The following is a 19,124-nucleotide window of genomic DNA, read 5'->3' on the forward strand; positions in this document are numbered from 1 at the left end:
TGTTTTAGTTTCATTGTGCTAGTGTACCTACCCAACATCTCAACATTTTTCATTTTCAGATATATATATTTATCTATTTTTATGGACTTGTCTTATTGTTTTTGGACCAGCAGACAACAAAATAAAGTAAAAGTAATTTAACCTCCTACGTTTTTTACTGATTCACAAAAAGGATCTGTTTTTAAATCATAAATCATCTACAATAAGAAATTGCCTGGTTAAGAATAGCAAAAATGTTATCAGAATTCACCTACTTAAAGACCCACTCCAATAAAAATGTTATTTTTTTATGTTTTTTTAACATGTTCTTGTGGCATTTTTCTGATGATTGAGGACAAAAATAAAGAAAATTGAGCTCAAAATTGCATTTCTTAGTACACTCTTAGAATAAAAAAGTTGATCCAACTTAAATGAATCACTTCAATTGGTAACAGGAACTTGAATTAAGTTTATTCAACTTAATTTTTTATGTCTATCCAACTCAATTTAATATGTTGATCTAACCTTAACAATTTTATTTATACAACTCAAATGAACACATTTACCTAACTTAATATCATACATTTATCCATATGTTTTCACTATGATTTTATTGTTTTTACATATGTTAAAGATAAGGCCAATGGGCCTTCTAATTTCCACATCAAAGACATGAATGACCCAGCAGTGACTCGCACCACAGGACAGGAGCTCAGATATTTTGAACAGTCTTTAATATAGAGACATACAGTCTCTGTCCGCACAAGGTGGTTGGTCATCATCCTCTCCCACACTCTAACTCATGGTGCAGAAAGAAATAAACATAACAGTTCTGCTGCACATGTCTTCCTTTTCCTCGTCCGAGTTGGCATCTGGCTTAAAACTGTACGGCTGGATAGCTCCAAAATTGTTTGCCGTTATTGTTGTTCCGCTAAAGTTAGCTTGAAGCTGTGAGGGACTGTAAACTGATGGGACAGACTGTAAACAGAGAGCTCTCAGCACACAACACAATTACTAAGGAACTCTTGCCACTCTGCAGAAACTATGTCCTAGAAAATAACAGAAGTTTTTATGATTTTGGCTAAAAATGGCATAATAATAATTTTTTAAGACCAACTTTAAGAAACCAGGTCCTGATGCGTTTTTTTTTAGTGTTTGTGCAAAGATTGACCGTTGTACTTGTTTGACCTGCAACCTAGAGGTATTCTGGTTTAGTTTCTTTGCTTAATTATATTTATTTTCAAACAAGTGTCAATCCGGAAGTTGACTATTTTTTTTTTTTTTTACTCAGTTGCATGGTGTGATGTAGAGGTGGAGCGGTCAACCTCTAAATCGGGCATCGTCAAATGGCGGACCGCGGTCCGAGTCCGGACCGAGTGACGAGTCTGCCCGGACCCGTTAAAACTTTTGATATTAATAAAAATATAAATCATTTGTTCATGCGCAGCTAATCTAGTAATTATGACAGGAGCGTCATCAATAGCCAAGCCAATCAAATCGATTGTTTACCTTTCAGCAACAGCGAGTGTGAGAGAGAGATGGAGAGGAGATGAGAGAAAATGGCTTGCTCAAAAATGAGAAAAGTAGATGCTGAAAACCGAACTTTTAAAGATGAATGGATGGACAAATACATGTTTATTCTGCCTGCAGCCAGTTCTAAACCTTTGTGTCTCATATGCTGTGAAAATGTGGCGTTAATCAAAAGTGGCAACGTTAAGCGTCACTATGAGACCAAACACGGGTCGTTTGAGGAAATGTACCCGCAGAAGTCCGCAGTGAGGGCAAGTAAAATCATCGAATTGAAAGCACAGTATGACAGGTCTACTCGTGTCATCACGCATGCATTTACCGGGCAGCAACGTGCAAATGAGTGTTCGTTAAAGATCGCGTGGATTTTGGCGCAACACAAGAAAGCATTCAGCGATGTGACAGTTGTAAAGGAGTGCTTAAATGCGGCTGCAGAAACCTTACTTGATGGTAAACTAAAAGATGACGTGTGAAAAAATAAAAAAAATCCCATTGTCAGCTACAACAACAACTAGAAAAACTGAACTATTAGCAGAGGATGTGCTGGCACAGCTTGATGCAGCTGTTCAGAACGCAGCATGCATATCCTTAGCCATTGATGAGTCCACAGATGTAACAGATAATGCCCAGCTTTTGGTGTATGTGAGATTTCCTCACAAAGAGAAGAAAGAGATGTGTGAGGACATGTTAGGTTCAACACCACTTGAGACACACACAAGAGGAGAGGATATATATGAGGGGATAAAGTAGATGCTCACAAAAAGAAAGATTAATCTGAAGCAAGTAGTGTCAGTCACCACGGATGGTGCACCTGCCATGGTTGGGAAAGAGAAGGGGGCTGTTGAAACAAGACAACCCTGATCTCATAGCCTACCACTGTATCATACATCAGACTGTTCTCTGTGCCATTCTGTCTGAAGAATTTGCTGAAGTAATGAATACCATGATGAAACTTATAAACTTCCTGAGGGCTTCCTCATCCCATCAGCATCGACTGCTGAGAGAATTTTTGAAGGAAATGGATGCAAATGCAAATGACCTACTACTCCACAACAACGTGAGATGGCTGAGTAAAGGCAATGCACTGGAACGCTTCTGGTCCATCCGAAAGGAAATAGCTGCTTTCTTACAGCAGCTCAAGAGTCAAAAAGCAACACAGTTTGCAAACTTTTTGCAAGATCAGCACAAGATGGATGTGGTGGCTTTTTTGGTGGACATCACAGGACACCTTAATGAGCTCAATTTAAAGCTGCAGGGTCAGAAAAATTCTATCTGCGATTTGATGAAAACTGTCCGCTCATTCCAGATTAAGCTGGACATTTTCAAAGAAGATCTCCAAGCAGATTGTGAGCATTTCCCACAAATGCGTGAACAAATTCAGGGTGAGAGAGACATTTCCCCTTATGTCGGCTTCATAGACAAGCTGATTGGAAACTTCTGTCAACGATTTGACTGCTTCAACCTTGGACACGAGCTCCTCCTGCTAATTGAGAATCCATTCCTTATCAGAGAAATCAGAGGATTTTCAAAGGAGGTGACACAGACCTTCAAGTGGGCACATCCTGGATCTTTACAGTTAGAGCTCACTGATTTGCAAGCAGATGTTGCTCTAAGGAGGCATTTTGAAACAACTGACTCTGCTACTTTCTGGTTACAGATTGTGCCAGAAACGATGTTCCCTGGTCTAACCAAAGTAGCACTACACACCTTGACCATGTTTGGATCAACTTACAGCTGTGAGACAGCTTTCTCGTCAATGAATATTATTAAAACAAAGTACCGTTCTAGGCTCACCAATGAGCATCTCCACATGAGCATGAGACTTGCACTAACCCCATTTAAGCCAAGATTCAAACTGCTGGCAGGACAGTTACATGCCCATTTCTCTCACTAGGAAAGAAAGATTGAAAGGGAGTAAGGAAAGGTTGAAAGGAGAGATGAAAAAGGGAGCTGCTCAAAGTTCTGCACTTTTTTTATTCAGTAAATTCTGCCCTGTTCTATTTTACTTGAAAAGTTTCCTGTGTTATTTTATTTAAAATGTAGTTCATTTTTTAAAAAGGTGGCAGTTCAAATGTCTTTATTTTTTTCTTGAAGATTAAAAGCACTTTTATTTTATTCAAAATATTCTGAATGTTTTACATTACTTGAAATAGGCCCTAAGTTCAGGCTGCTCAAAGCTGTGTTTGCACTTTTTATTTATGTTATTCAGAATAATTTCAGTGTCTGTTAATTGACATGTAGTAAAGAGAACTACAGTATTGTTTTCCATTCAAGTACCATACAAGTTCAGACTTTTCGGTATGTTAAAAGCATATTACTTTGAAAACACTTGAAATGTAACAATAAATTATGTAGAAATGTATGTGCGTTATTGATTTTATTAACATGAGGGTACATTATGTTAAGTGAAAACATAAGATCCGGACCTTTGCTGGGAAAGATTTTTAGTAACTGGACCTTTTTGAATTTTAATTGAATACCCCTGCTCTAAATAAAAGATCGAGATTTTGAATCCCACCGATATGTGTCTAAATGTCCTTGGGGAAAATAACTGAACCCAACATTGCTCCTGGTGGTTATAGGCTGGCGCCAGTGTGATACTGGAATCCCACCCGCTGTGTCGACTCGCGTTCAAGCGGCCACCTTCGATGAAACGTCTATGTGAACGCGTGTAGACCAGAATTTTGGGCTTTTGCGTCCGGAACATTCATAATTGCGCGTTGTTTCCCAGGTTTTTAAGTCCGGTCGCGGGCTCTAAGTACAAATGGGGCGTTCATTGATCGTTCTCTAAAAGTTCAACCGGTTGAACTATCTCACACTTGTTAACAGCAACACGGCACTGTGACCTATCAGCTTCATTTTCAACACCCGGAAGTACCAACCGCTGTGAACATGATCACAAAGTAGATATTGATAATTGCGCTTTGTACCCGACTGTGATTATAAAGCGCTTTTGGTGTTCAATTGAAAATAAAGCGATATAAGCAATTTATCATTTTAATTTTGAACAAGTTTCAATCTGGAAGATGAATAGATCTTTGTGAAATGGTCCACAGTTTCAATGAAGCTTCAACACTAAACTAAATTAGTTGCATCAAATGTTTATTAGTTATATCTAATAAAAACATTGTGATCTTTTTTGACATATAAACACTGCAAATGTTTACACTTAGAAACCTCCAAGCATCCAAAGTCATACAAAAGGAACACTGAAGACGCAGTAATCACACAAGATGTTCCAATATTACAAAAACTGCATGGATGTACCGTAGTACATATATGTACCGTAGTACATATATATATATTTATATGTATATATACTATACTCTTAGTGGGTTTATTGTCCAGACCTGATCAGCTTTACTTTAACAGTGGAGACACTTTAACAACAGTTTCCAAGTCAACAGATTAAAGTAGACTGGAGCAAGCGGAGCAAAAACACCAGTGGCAAAACATCAGTTGAGATGTGAATTTGTTTCAAAGTCCAGTTGTACCTACATTATTTACTGCTTTTCACAGCTGCAACACAGATTTGAGAAGAAACCATAGAACAAAAGGCGGTAAGACAAATTCCTCTAGCTCCTCAAAAAAGTTTCACGGTTTGACCTTCAACGCCAACCACAAGGACGATCCTTTTAAGGATTTATTATTCTTTGCTAATTTCAAAAAGTGACTCAAAAAATGATTTTGCACATGCAAATAAATTAACATTAAAACCGTAAACAAATTTCCGCGGGGGGAAAAAAAATCAAGGATTATTTTTTTGGTTTCAAAAAGTAGTAACTAAAAAGTTAGCAGCTTAAATCATGATACATTCACATGAGTTGATTACCACTAAATTGAGTGACAAAAACAAGAAATACTGAGGGTGATCTTGCAGAAAGAAAACTTGTTTGAATCAAAAATGTGCAACTTTCAGGTGTAAAATGCAATGTGGAGAAAAAAAAACGAAAAGAACACCCTGCATCGTCCCTTTTGAGTTTCCATTTACAGTTTGTTCTGAATTACTTGCTTCCAAAAAGTTTCCAAAAAAGGCAAAAAGTCACTTGTTTCTGGAGTATCCAACCCCACAAACCTTCACTTAGAAGCAGGGACTTGGGTCGTGGGGCCAGAGGCTGTGGAGCGGGGTGAGCCCTGGTAGGTGCGGAGTAGCACCTTGTGCTTGGTGGCGCTCTCAACGCGACGACTTTGTTGCTCTACTAGGAACTCTTTCAGTCTGCAAGAGGTGAAGGTCAGAGTCTGCCTCCGGAGCTTCATCAGGTAAGAGTCCTGCAGCCAGGCGTGCGAGAAGCAGTCACGTGTGGTCGGACGGGCCCTGCGGACACAAAAGCACAAGCTAAAACACCTTTTCTTAAGCTTTTTGAAACATTTTCTGGTGAGGTTTTAACAGTTACCATGGGTAACTGCTCAACATCTTCTTGAGAAAAGTTGAGGCACTTTGGGACACATTTGGGTAAAGTTTTGATGGGTCAAACTTCGCCATCAGAATTTTGGATTCCACTTGGTGCGGTTCCTTGTCTTCAAAGGGCAGCCGGCCACTTAGCCTAACAAAAAAACAAACAGGCGTTTTTGCATCAAAGGGTCTTAGCATCAAAGCCTATTTTCTAAAAAATCAAGCAGTATTCACAAAGCCCTCGGCAATGTGCGTTCAAGCGACCACCTAATGAAAAGTCTATTTAATTGGCCGTAAATGCGTGTTTCGGGCTTCCGTGTTTAAAACTATTGGGTTAAAGCATCACTACGCAAGTTTCTATGACCGTTTTTGGGTTCTACAAACAAATCGTGTGTCCACTGAATGAAAGTTAAACCAGTTGAACTTTGACCATTAAGGAACTCGAATTTGGTAGTGACATACGGCTGGCGTCCCGTTTCATTCACAGAAGTACCAATGGTTTCGAAATTGATCATGGAGGAGAAATTAATAATTGGGGTTTTTGCTCAGCTGGAATTCTACAAAGTCTTTCGGAATAGAGCTGTGAATGAAAAAGCCTGGAGCAAAAATTGCTCTTCGCCGCTTCGACATTTTGCATCACGCCTCTTTCAAGTGTAGGTGGCGGAAGTGCGCTAGTAAACAGTAGCAAAAGAAGAAGCCCCCTCCCTGCTTGTCAAGTGTGAGCACCACGGGATAAAATTGCATTCAAGAACTTACGTCGCATACCTGGTGTGAACGTAGCATCAGACACTACCACGACTACACAAACACTTACATGATGTAGGTAACAACTCCTACAGTCCACATGTCAGCTGGAGGACCAACAACTTCCCTTTTCAATGTTTCAGGAGCTAAGGATTATAAACAAAATTAGCTTATTAGCATCTTGAAAATGTTGACACGATGTTGAGACTTCGCCCTACCCATGTACTCCAGTGTTCCTGCTCCGGACTCTTGTTGTTGCAGGCTGAGTGGGTTGAAGCTCTGAGCGCTGCCGAAGTCCACAACTTTTACGACGTTAAGGTTGGTCACTATGATGTTGTCTGGCTTGAGGTCCAGGTGGAGGACACGTCGGTTATGTAGGTACTCAACTGCCTGGAGGATCTGGACCAGATAAGATGCTACATCATCCTCTGAGTAGCGGAATCTGAAAAACGGACGAGATTATGTGGCGTTTAGGGATTCATACTAAAGACGTTGGCTGTACGGTTGGCAACTCTTTAGCATCTCAAACCTGTCTATGAGGGTGTACAGAAGCTCTTTTCCGGTGCAGTACTCTGCCACAAGCACCAGGTAGCGTGGAGTGACGTAGGCTTCATGCAGTGCCATAATCTTATCACTGTGCAGGGATTTTAAGATCTCGTACTCCTTGAGCACGTCCTTCTTGTTTTCTTGCGTGTAGGGAATGATTTTTGCCATGTACATTTTACCCGTTGCGTTCTCTCTGCACTCACGAACTACTCCATACCGCCCCCTGATGGTAAGCACACAAAACACGTTAAGAGCAGAAGTTTCCTGAATGTCGTCTGTAAATTTCTCATCTCACCTGGCTTTCTCCTCCAAGAAAGTGTAAGGTTTTTGAGGAACTCCTTGACGTAGAGTTGTGGAGGGCGTGGAGCGGCCTGATGGTGTGCATCTGGAGGGGGTACTAGCTCCCTCAGCAACGGGGGTCAGGCTGGATGTCTGGACCATTTGAGGAGAAAAAGTGATGGGAGTTGGCGCTACGCGAGCCGTGGCTGTACTTACCGGCGTGTAAGTGGGCACAGACACTGGTTTTGTTGGGGCAGGAGGTGGGAATTCAGGGGGAGGTGGGGCCGATGTGGGCGGGCTCTGGGTCAAAGGGGTCACTACGTTGACTGGACTCTGTGGTTTTGGGATGTCAAAGGGTGAAGGGGCTTTTGGGGTGGAAAAAGGAAGAGAGGCGCCTGGTTTTTGAGGGTCACTATCAGAAGACGGCAGAGACGGGTTTGATGAAGGTGTGGAAGTCAAAGGGGGAGAAGTGGAGGGAATGACCACCACTTTGGGGGATGAAGTTTGAGGAGGATCATTTAGGGATGATGCTGCCTTTAGATGGTTGTTTTGGACCGGTTTGAGCTGAGTAACGGTTCTATTGGAGGTTGATTCTGGTGCAGGCAGCGTTGGGACCGTCTTTACCACAGCAATAGTAGGTGAGGTTCCATCAGCTGTTTGACAGATGAAACAGGGTTTACTCAATATGTTAATTATTCCAGTTACTACAGTATATTATACAGTATATTCTGCACTATTAGACGCTATTAAAAGCCCCTAATTTTTTTTCAAAAATACAACAGTGCGCCTTATAAACTGGTTTGTACTGACGTTGAAGCAATTTTGAGAGGTACATGCCACTCTGTCAAAATGCGCGGTTAACCTGTGTCATTGTTGAACTGCGTTTTAGTTGTCTGTTACTGACAAGGTTGGGAGTGAGCGTAGTCATAGTAACGCTTATTTTCGTGGTATTAGTCTGTTTTTTTAACATGTTGCAAACAAGGTTGGGAGTTACACGTATTGTGAATACGCTAATGCACCTTCATAAAGTCTGACTGACTGACAGATGGACTCTTGACTCACTTAATGTGCTTACAGTTTGGTATGCTTCATTTATGACATAAGTACAAAAATAGACCATTCATTGACGGTGCGCCTTATAATCTGGTGCACACTATAGAGCTGAAAATAGGGTTTGTCGTCTTTAAATGCACGATTACCAGAGCTGAAAGTAAGCCGGTATGATTAGATTTGGAAATGGTATGCCACACCGGCAGGAAGGAGACCAGCTGCATGGCTGGTCTTTGTTGCTTTAATACGTATTCAAAATAATCCAGCTAAAACTGTGTATGTGGTACATTTGATTTGTTGGGCGGGAACGCTCAAATTGTTCACAGTCAAGTTGGCATATTTCTATGCAAGCTGGAGGTTGGTTAGTTTGCAACGAGACAAGAGAAACAATAAACGATTCCCACAGTTTTCTGGACACTATTGTGATTGATAGTTCACGATAAAACCTAATGCAACGGTAGAAGTGAAATGATTTATATTGGAATCTATGTTACAAAAATTTATTGGAAAAAAAAAACAATGCAGGGAAGATTGTTTAAGAGGAAGATTGCAAGTGAGGATGGAGATGTATACTCTAGAATTAATAAATAATAAGAAAAAGCAAAAGAAGGAGGATTGAGATGCTTTTGGACCTTTGGACCATGAAGGGAGATCCAATGCCATATGTCAGAACTTGGTTGGGAAGTCCAGCGCACGCAACAAGCGTGCGCTGGACTTCCCATTGCCCATTATTTTCTTTTTTCTTGATATGTAAACGTTTATCTCTTGATGTTTTGATTTCTGTTTTGGCCTCAATTTGTGTCATTTTAAAAATCATTTTAAAACAAGAACTTTCAGCTAGTTATTTTGTTGTATTTTGGCTATTTTATGCCTTTTTATGGGAAAATACTTATTATTGTTTTTTTTTCACATTAGTTCCAAAGTAAAAACTGATGACTCATTGTGTCATAGTTTTCAGACTTGGGAAAATTATGTTCCTTTGTATTGCTTTTTTATAAATCTATTTTGATAAACTTTTCCACACATTTTTTTTTTGTATCTTATTGGTCTTTTTAAATTGTCATAGAGCGTTGTGATCATTTTATAATCTTAAAAAATACATATTACCAAGACAATATTTTCACAGTTTTGTTTTAAATTTATAATTGAAAATAAAATTTGCATAACATATATATATATATATATATATATTTTAATTCCAACAATATATATTTTTTTAGTTATTTCATTTGGTTTTTGAATAAATGTTTACATTTTCAGCCATTTATTTGTTCTTATTTTTTTACAATCTCCTTTTATGTTAAATCCTAAGGATTAAATGCATTTTTAAGATGATTTTATAACTAAATGAAGTTTATTTTTTCTCCTGTCCAATTTTTTTTTTGTTTTAATAGTCGATTTCTCCCTCTTGGTGATTGTGCGTTAGGCTGCATCTTATCTCCTTTAATATAATAAAAAAAAAAATTCCGTCTTTGTTACCTGTTCCAGGCAGGGTTACTGGAGTAGAGCAGCAGCTGTATGGACCCTGTCCCGCCTTGTTAACACAGGAGACCCTGAACTTGTAAGTTCCACCTACTGGCAGGTCAGTCACATTGTAGTAACAGTCAGCAATTCCGGTTGCAACCAGTACCCAGTTTGCTTCCCCTGTTGGGATATAAAGATATAAAGAAAGCATCGTGATGAAACCATAAAGTCATGCCCAGTTAACAGTTAGGACAGTGTAATGAGAACTTGTAATTTAGAATGTAAACACTAGGTGGCAGTGTTTGCAAACTTAAATCTGTACAGGCACAGATGAAGATGATCTAACGTTTGAAGTATCTGCACTCATTAAAGCTAAAATTGTGGCATTTATATCTTTTTATTTAAGACTAAATGGCACAATAAGGGAAAAAAACGTTTTTGAATCCTGATCTTACTAAAGAAAATGGAAAAGAAAATGTCATTGGTTTCTAGGAATGATCACATCTAAGATCTTGGTTTTGATTGTTTTTCTGTAGTTTGAAAAGTTTAGCACGAATTTAGACTATCATCAAGGAATAAGAAAAATCTGTGAGGCTCAAGCTTTGAAGCTATATCAACACAAAGCTTGTTGTTTAGGGCAGTGGTCCTCAAACCCCCGGGCACGGTTAAAAAAATACCACATTTTATCGATTTTTGAAAAATCTGATTTTGAAGGTGTTATTTTTGGAAAACTACTGGATTCTCTCCATCACATCTGACTCATTTGTGACGCATGTCAAGTCACTTAGTCGGGGGTTGAAAATCCGTCAGCTACTTTCCTGAAGCGGCTGCACAGATTGCTAAATTCAACCCCCTGAGCTAGTTAAGAAAGCTAAAGTTCTTTTTACAGAAAAGAGCCAATGAGGAAACCACAGAAGAGCCTTCAACTTTAAAATAAAAGAAAGTTGCATGTAACCCCTTGTGCTATCTTAGATGACCCCACCCTTACATTGATGTGTTATTCCTACCATGACAAAGGTGGATAAAGGTGGAAAGATTTCATGTAATCCATGGACACCAGTGAAGATCACAAATCATTGAAGAAAAAAGGTTCAGCTCACTGTCTAGTGGGTCTAGATGACCCAACTCCCAATGTTAAAGTGCCTAGGATAGCACAAGGGTTACCAGACAAAGACCAGCGGTCTTCACTCCAAATACGGATATATTGCCACAGTTGATCCCTCAGACCATAATAACAATGCATAATATTCAGCAACCGGCTGTCTAATGTTACGAGCAGGTTGCTAACAAAGTTGCTCAAATGTTGGATTCATGTATTTGATTCTATTTAGGAAATACCAGTTTTAATAACCGGTTTTTATTTTTGTATTCATCTGTTGCACCTTAAAAAATCGTCTGAGAACTTTTTTAGCTTCTGCTAATCATATTATAATGGTTCCTACGTGAAATCTACTGTACACATAGACTTTAAAGCAGCTGTAGATAGTTCACAGAGAACAAAGATAGGCTTTACCCTTAGAAATAAATAAATAAATCAGACACCCCTCGTGCAGACCGGTTTGACAATAAACTGGTCCGTGGACTGATAATGGTTGGGGGACCATTGGTTTAAGGGAAAGTGAAATTGAACGTGGAGAAAAAAAATAAACACCATACCATTATGCTCCCACCACCATGTTTGAGTGTTATACCCGGTTTATGCTTAATAGCAACTTGTAATCGCTCGGGTTGCAAGGCCAGTGAGAGCGATTTGACCCACTTACTGCAAAATGTGACAGAAGCTGATGACATCATCCGTGAATTGGAATTCTATGCCCGTAATACAATCTTGTGCATAATTTCGCACCATTTAACCAAAACTAATTTTAAGCGATTAGAATACAATGGCAATGGCAAACTTGATCCAGATGAAGAGAATTTAATTGAAGGAGCCAGGAAATACAGTAAATTCTACGATACTTCCACGCAGGAGTACAGAGAGACCGCGAAATTGGACAAGTTCCTGGAAGACAGCCAGTGTATTTGAAGTATTTGAGGGACGTTTTTGACAGGAAAAGGAAGAAACTGTCAGGAAGAAGTAAAAAATGCCACTCCGTAGTTTTTTTGCAGTTAGTGCAGACCGCATAATAGCGGTAGGGACACAATGCGATTGATGTGCTAGCCGATCGCCGTGGAGTATAAACCCGGCGGTCTCACTGGAAAGGCCGTCATCCACTCACTTTCGTCTTTTCTTTCCAGAGAGTAGCTGCATGGGGGTTTTGTGTCTGCTGGCTTCCACAACACCAGAGCTGTGTTGTTGTAGGTCTGAGCCACTTCGGGGGTCCCGGGTCTTTTTGGGAAACCTAAAAAGATAGGATACAATAAAAGTTTACACAATGAAGTTTCAGTAAGATGTAGGTGTAAAAACATTCCCAATTCATTTTGTGCCTGTGGGTGCAGGAATTTTTTGAAGCAAAAACAGTTAATGTTTCAGTAATTTATTACCTTTTTATCTTTAAATGGTCATTATACCTACCATGATAAGCAATTTTGGATTAATATGTAACATCTGATTTCCATCGTCATCCACAAAATAAACATTAATTTGTCCTACAAAATGATAAATGAGGAAAATGTTCCTCAGTAGTACAGTTAATCTGTCCACATTAATATTCATAACATTTTCAAAGCAATTAAGATTTAATTACATAAAAATGACTGTGTCTTTAAAAGCAAATGAGCCATGCCCCATTTTTCAGAGTAACCCTATAAAACAACCCATGTTGTATTTGATGCATGTATTTCTGAGACCCCTACCTCATTAGCATGATCCAACCTTTCTTTAAAGGCCCATTGTATATAACTGGGTCCATGTTTTCTACCCTGTAGTGCATTATCCTTCCACTAGGGGCAGTACAAGGGATTTTCCTGCTCATTTGAAATTTATGGAAACTTTTTTTTTTCTTGATGAGAAAAAAGCAAAAAACATGTGATCTTTGTTCACATCTTTTGCATGATTGTTGTTCTAATATTTTCAAGAACTACGTAAGCAAAGAACTCCAAACAGGCTGGGCTCTAACCTTATCTGCTCATTAAAAACATAAGATCTACAATTAGAATTTGAGAAGCCGTAATGTGTCCCTGTCACAGACCTGATCCGTGTTTGTTCTGTTTATTGCCAGTCTCCTTCGTTTTTACTACTTGATTCACAAACATTACAGAGCAAAACGTCGGATGTAGTTCTATTGACAAGTATAAACTGTTTATTTTTGTCTGTGGTGATGCAGAAAACGAGTTACAGCCAGAGTTTGCCTTGATGTTATGCTGCAGAGGTCAGCAGGGACCGTCTATAAAGTACAAGAAAACTCCCCGGACAAACAATGGCATGTTTGAGAAATGCAAGCTGTAGACGCGCCCTTATCTCCTCGCTTTTGGCCTGCAACTATTGTTGTCCTAAAAAAAAAAATTAGACAGAAGTCTGAATAAATTATTGCGATTAAAAAAAAAAATTAAAGCAAAGTTGACAAAGTTGACCACACCCACAACGTGAGCATCCAGCCGGTCACCCACACAAAAAATAAATAAACTGTTCATTCTGGTCAGTATTTGATACTTCCCCAACGTTTTGTAATGTTTGTGGATAAAGTAAGTACGCAGCACATAACAGACTAGCGATATGGTAATGAGCACATTAAAAAAAAAGGAATCATGTCTGTGACACAGACACATTTTGGCTTTTTAGCTTTTAATTGCAGCTCATATTATGGTTTTCATGAGCAGATGAGGTTAGAGCCCAGCCTGGTTGGAGTTCTTTGCTTTTGCAACTCTTGAAAATGCTAAAACTACAATCACCACAGAGATTTGAACAAAGTTCACTTTTTTTTTTTTAAACAGCAAATTTAAAATTGAAGATCACCCTTTTTTTTCATTGAATGCAATACACTTCCAGACAAAATGGCTGCTTCCATGAAATCGCAAAAATACCTTTGGCGTGAGAAAAATTTAGCCAATTCTCAAAACTTGATGGGGATAATACCTCATCTAATGTCATTCTTCTTTTAAAATGACAACTTGCTGTATTGAATGAATGCTATATTTGTTGATAGTTTTCTTAATAATACAATAACATCAAGTTAAAAATGTCTGGATCAAATTTGAAACGGTGGGTAAATAAGGTGCTTCTTTCCCTGAACACTCATTACCGTTTTTGCATCGTAAAACTAACATTGTTGCATCGTAAAACTAACATTGTTGTAAACAAATCACCCAAAATATCATAATTGCTACTATCTATATCTCATAAAAAATGATAGACCTTTTGAACATATTAATTCCCCAAAAATTTGAATTTTGTAGTTGGCTTTTTTGGTGTTAAGAAAATAGAATCACGCCACTTACTGGCTATAGAGAGGGTACAGGAGGTAGTGATGGTGGCTATGGGGTTGGTTGCGACACATTCGTACACCCCGGTGTCCCTGTGGCTGGATTTGGAGATGATAAGCAGCTGCCTTCCGTCTGGGTGAGAGGTCAGCTTGATTCTGTTGTCCGTTGTGTCCAGCGGTTTGCGATCTATAATACATTGTTATAATAACGTCAAACACAGCCAGAGTGTTGGAATGAAACTCCAAAACGAAAGCTACCTTTCATCCATGTGATTTCTGGATGGGGACTGCCAGCATGGAGACAGCTGAGAGTGACAGACTCCCCCTCCAATAAGACGTGGTCTTTCAGCTTGATGTGGAACACGGGAGCAAAATCGGATGCAGAGCGAATGAACTGTTGGCTTCTGGTCAGACTGTCCCCTTTTGGGTCATTTGTGGCCAAATCAGGCTGGGATGGCGCTTTTTCCCGCTTGGCTCTCGTCAGACCCCACCTGTCCCAGCGGGATCGCCGGTCACTCTCTTTTTCAGACTGAGTGCTGGTTGCGGATTCAATGGACTCCTTTGACGTGGTGGCACCACTTTGCTTCGCGAGTTGATTCTCTGGAATTCCCATCCCTTTAAGACCACGACCCTCTGAGTGGGAGTGACGGTGGCGAGATAATAAGGGAGTGCTCCTACCGTCAACATCTCCTATTCTATCCTCAGACTGACTTCGGATTTTTGTGGAAATTGCCGCCACCTTGTTCTCAAATTTATGACGCATCGCAAGCACGGGAGAGTCCGAAACCTTCTTTATATCCTTCTCAACCAGTTCTTTTTGGCTCCCCCTGGTTTCTTTAGTCCTCCTCTCTTCTGACTGACTCCTTATTTTAGCTGAGATTCCAGCCACCTTGGACTCAAACCTGCGCCTCATGGCAGAAACCGATGACTCCTCCACTTTTTTCTGGCCTCTTTCGTCCAGCTGCCTCTGTGTGCCGGAGCTGGTTATATCTTTTGTATCCAGGGACTTGCTGCGACCAACGGTCCACAAAACCTTCCTGTTTGCCGCATTCTCCTCTATGTTTGTTTGCTTCTCTTCCTTTTTCTCAGCGGATGTTTTACGCAGCGAAAACCTTCCAATCAGACCAAAGCCTGTGTCTCGACTTACTTCTCTTAAATCTTGTACCGACTTGGATCTCTCCTGTATTCCTTTGGAAACCATTTCAAGGGGCGATCCTTTTGGTCCTGGCCTGTATACGTCTTCTCCCCCTTCAAGCGCCTTGCGGTTCAGGATGGGCGATTTCTCCTCTGATTTGTTTCGGGTCAGCTTGCGGAGGCCACGAGTCAAGGAGGACTCACGCTTCTTAAACCTGGTTTCGAAGACCTGCTCCGATTCGATGTCTTTGATGTCTGTTCTGAGGACTGGGTGGCGTGGGATGGTGGGGAGATCAGGGGTCGATGAGGAAGAGATGGGACGGTCCAGGATTGCTACCTTGGCGTAAACTGCAGGGTGCTCAGGTGACTGAAGTGTATCAGCAGAAGTGGCATCATTTGGCTTAATGGACATCTCCTCCCCTCCTTTCATTACCTTCCCATTAATGCGCAACTTATGATCGGTTTTCGTCTTTATTTCCTCCTCATCCCCTTCTATAACAATGATTGGAGTAATAAGAGATGGAGATGTTGACTTCGATTTGACTTTTTCTCGTTTCTCTGGCAAAGTTTTGGTCCTTTGTTCCTCGTCGTCATATTTGCTTTCAGTGTTTAGTTTCTGTTCTTGGTCCTTGCTTGCTGGTTCTGGGAACACAAAGCATGTTCTGTCTTTTGCCAACTCTAATGTTTGTTCCGTCAGCGAAGACACAGAGGTTGCCTCCTGGAGAGGTTTCCCATCTACGCTGGTGTAGCTTGCGGACGGAATCTCTAAGGGGGCTCCGGATCTCCGACGCAGGGGCATCGGTTCTGAATCTTCCTGTGTGAAGGAGACACTTTTGCGGAAAACTTTGGTCTTTGGGGTGTCCTCTCCTGGACTGTCAGATGATGCTGCTCGTATTATCGATGGTCCTGCTCTGGATTTCCTCAAATTGCGATCAAGAGAACCTGTTTGGGTCTGACCATCAATGCCGAGTGTTTCGAACAAGGGCCCACGCAGGCCGCTCATCTTTTTATCCACACTTCCCCCCCTGAGGAGTCGCTGTCTCATCAGTTCCAGTTTTAGGGCGTAATCTTCTTGACTTAAGTTGGTCGCTCCGGGGCTGGGGCTGCGATTGGGGATCTCCATGGAAATGGCCTTTTTAAGGCTCTTGTTTTCCTCAGAGTCGTCATTGTTCGTCTCCTTTCCTGAATCTATATGGAGAAGAAGAGCTGAATCAGCAGAGCTGCCTCTCCTCATCGTGGCCCTCCTCGTTTTTGTCTGCGACTCATCAGGCTCCACAGTTGATCCTTTGCTGACCATCGCTCGCTGGGCTTTTTTCACTTCTACTTTATCTTCAATCCCTCCGGTCGCCTCTTGTCTACCAGCTTCATCCAAGACAATCTTTTTGCTCGCATCCTCAACAACAACTGGCTGTCTGACCTCCTCATCCCCTGGAATCTCATTAAGGGAGACTCTGGAGCTGGAGAAGACCATAGACAGCGGCATGGGAATGAATGGAAGCTCATCCACATCTGCATCCGAGTTAGAAGAAGAGGAAGGCGGTGGGGAGCTGTCCTTCAAATGCCGGGCGATAGCGATGGAGACATGGCTGGATGAGTCGTTCAGCAGCTCCGGGATGGAGCGCATCGCCATCTTAGATTTGTAACTGATTAGAGAACGCTGGATAGGATCCAAAGACAACAAAGACTTATTTTATCTTACATCTGAGTTTTACAATTACATTTCTTCATATGAATTACCTGCCATCGCCTCCTGGAAAGAACTTGCTTCAGCATTGCCGTACAAATGCTTTTATTTGTTGGTGACTGCAAGACAAACATAAATAATAGTTATGGTTAGGGATAGGAATATGGTTAGGGATTGAGCTAGGGTTAGGGATATGGTTAGGGGTTAGGGCAGGGGTGGGCAAACTATGGCCCGCGGGCTGCATCCGGCCCGCCTCCATGTTTGGCCCGGCCTACTGAACAATTTTAGAGACCAGTGTTTTTTTATTCTTAATCTGGCCACACAATCAAGACGTGACATTTTATTCCACTCTTCTGTAATCTGTGTCCCGATCTTAAACCCTCTAAAAATCTCTGTCAATCAGGACAGAAGACAGTCTTCCCTTTCTACGTCGCAGTTCATCTTTCCTGATTTAGCTCGTTCTTTTAGACAGATTATGCTGCTTTTTTTAAACAGCGCACCCTGTTCTGTGTCCTGATTGGCTGGAGACCTTGTCATTCAATCGCTGTGTCTCCTGTACAGAAACGCGCAGCTCTTCAAATCTACAGAAATCTGTGATAGATCAGATCTTTGTTTTCATTCTACGATCCTGGACCTAATTTCTATGAATCTTTGAGAATTTAAACAAGAAAAAAATGTGAAAATGTTCATGTCTGTCTGAGAAAAGTGTATGACGTGGGCAGTGAGGAGTTTTACTGCCATAAACGTCTGTAATCAGATTCCGTGGATTTCACCGATCATGGGTTATTTTTAGAACGTAGCTCCTGCAATAAACGAGGGGACTCTGTACTGGTGAAAAGGTAACACAGATATATGCATAGCTGCAGAAGGAGACATTGAAATATGCTTTTTCATTATTACTGGATGTGAAACATTGGCAGGACACAGCGCAGCTGCGCAAACTGTGAGACGTGTGATGAGCTGCAGTATGAGGGGCCGTATAAGACATTATTTATTCTGAACCATTCACATTCATACATTCTTGCTCTCACAGTCATATATATTCTCTTACGCATACATATATTCTCACTTGCACATCCATATATTCTCTCTCTCGCATGCATATATATTCTCTTACGCATACATATATTCTCACTTGCACATCCATATATTCTCTCTCTCGCATGCATATATATTACTTTACACATACATACATTCTCACTCTCATTGTCACTCTTATAAAAGAATGAATGTATGTGAAAGACAAGTATATATGTACGTGTGAGGAAGAGTTTATATGTGCGTGTGAGAGAGGAGTATGCATGAAACGGAAGTGACTTTGCATGAAAAGGAAGGCACTTTGAATGAAAAGGAAGGCACTTTGCATGAAACGAAAGGCAGATGATTTCTCGTGCTCTGATTGGACGAGAGGCCGCCACCTCCCATTTTGAACACACTGTAAACCCTAACACTTGTACTGACTCATAACTATTAAGGTTACACAACTTAAATGTCATTTTGTAGTTGATTCAACTATAAAGTATTAAGCTCTATCAAGATTTTTTCAAATTTAACTTAACAGTGCTAAATATTTTAAAGCTTATTTGTATCTAGCACTCAAAAATTTTATGATCCCTGAAGTAGCGTCATGACGTCATCACGTACTGGTGGGAGGGTCTTTCGTTTTCTCTACGTTAGCTCAGGTGGCCATGTTGGATTTGCCGAATGCGAGTATGCGACGTTTGAAATTGAAAGTCGAGCATTTTATTTTTCTGCAAAGCGTTGCGATTTCGTCCCGCTTCAAGACGCCCCAATCTCGTTTTTTTTTTTCCATCCGCCTCATCGCTGATGGTGCCGTCTTGTCTTCAGCCCTGATTTAATTTGGTAAGTTAAGTATCGTTCATGGTTTATTTTGAATGAATGCTTTAAAAATGCTCTTATACTACCGTAAATGTGGTTTACTGTTGTTTAAACATATGTGTGT

The 19,124-nt window shown here is 40.5% G+C and overlaps 1 protein-coding gene across 8 annotated transcripts in view; it reads right to left on the reverse strand.

The window, feature by feature from the left end:
* Positions 1–4,591: 4,591 nt before the first annotated feature.
* The window catches only part of speg (SPEG complex locus), a 72,088-nt gene continuing 57,555 nt past the window's right edge, over positions 4,592–19,124 (reverse strand). For all 8 annotated transcript variants that reach the window (XM_023964871.1, XM_023964869.1, XM_023964876.1 and 5 more), the window contains 11 exons: positions 17,215–17,280; positions 14,602–17,134; positions 14,360–14,530; positions 12,202–12,324; positions 9,998–10,162; positions 7,485–8,121; positions 7,173–7,412; positions 6,862–7,085; positions 6,714–6,789; positions 5,901–6,050; positions 4,592–5,821 (listed from right to left, as the gene is read on the reverse strand). In XM_023964871.1, the coding sequence (XP_023820639.1) occupies positions 5,584–5,821; positions 5,901–6,050; positions 6,714–6,789; positions 6,862–7,085; positions 7,173–7,412; positions 7,485–8,121; positions 9,998–10,162; positions 12,202–12,324; positions 14,360–14,530; positions 14,602–17,134; positions 17,215–17,280 (4,623 nt within the window). In that variant the 3' untranslated portion in view covers positions 4,592–5,583. The remainder of the gene's footprint in view (positions 5,822–5,900; positions 6,051–6,713; positions 6,790–6,861; positions 7,086–7,172; positions 7,413–7,484; positions 8,122–9,997; positions 10,163–12,201; positions 12,325–14,359; positions 14,531–14,601; positions 17,135–17,214; positions 17,281–19,124) is intronic.

Source organism: Oryzias latipes, chromosome 2 (assembly GCF_002234675.1).
Source record: "Oryzias latipes chromosome 2, ASM223467v1".
Lineage (NCBI taxonomy): Eukaryota > Metazoa > Chordata > Actinopteri > Beloniformes > Adrianichthyidae > Oryzias > Oryzias latipes.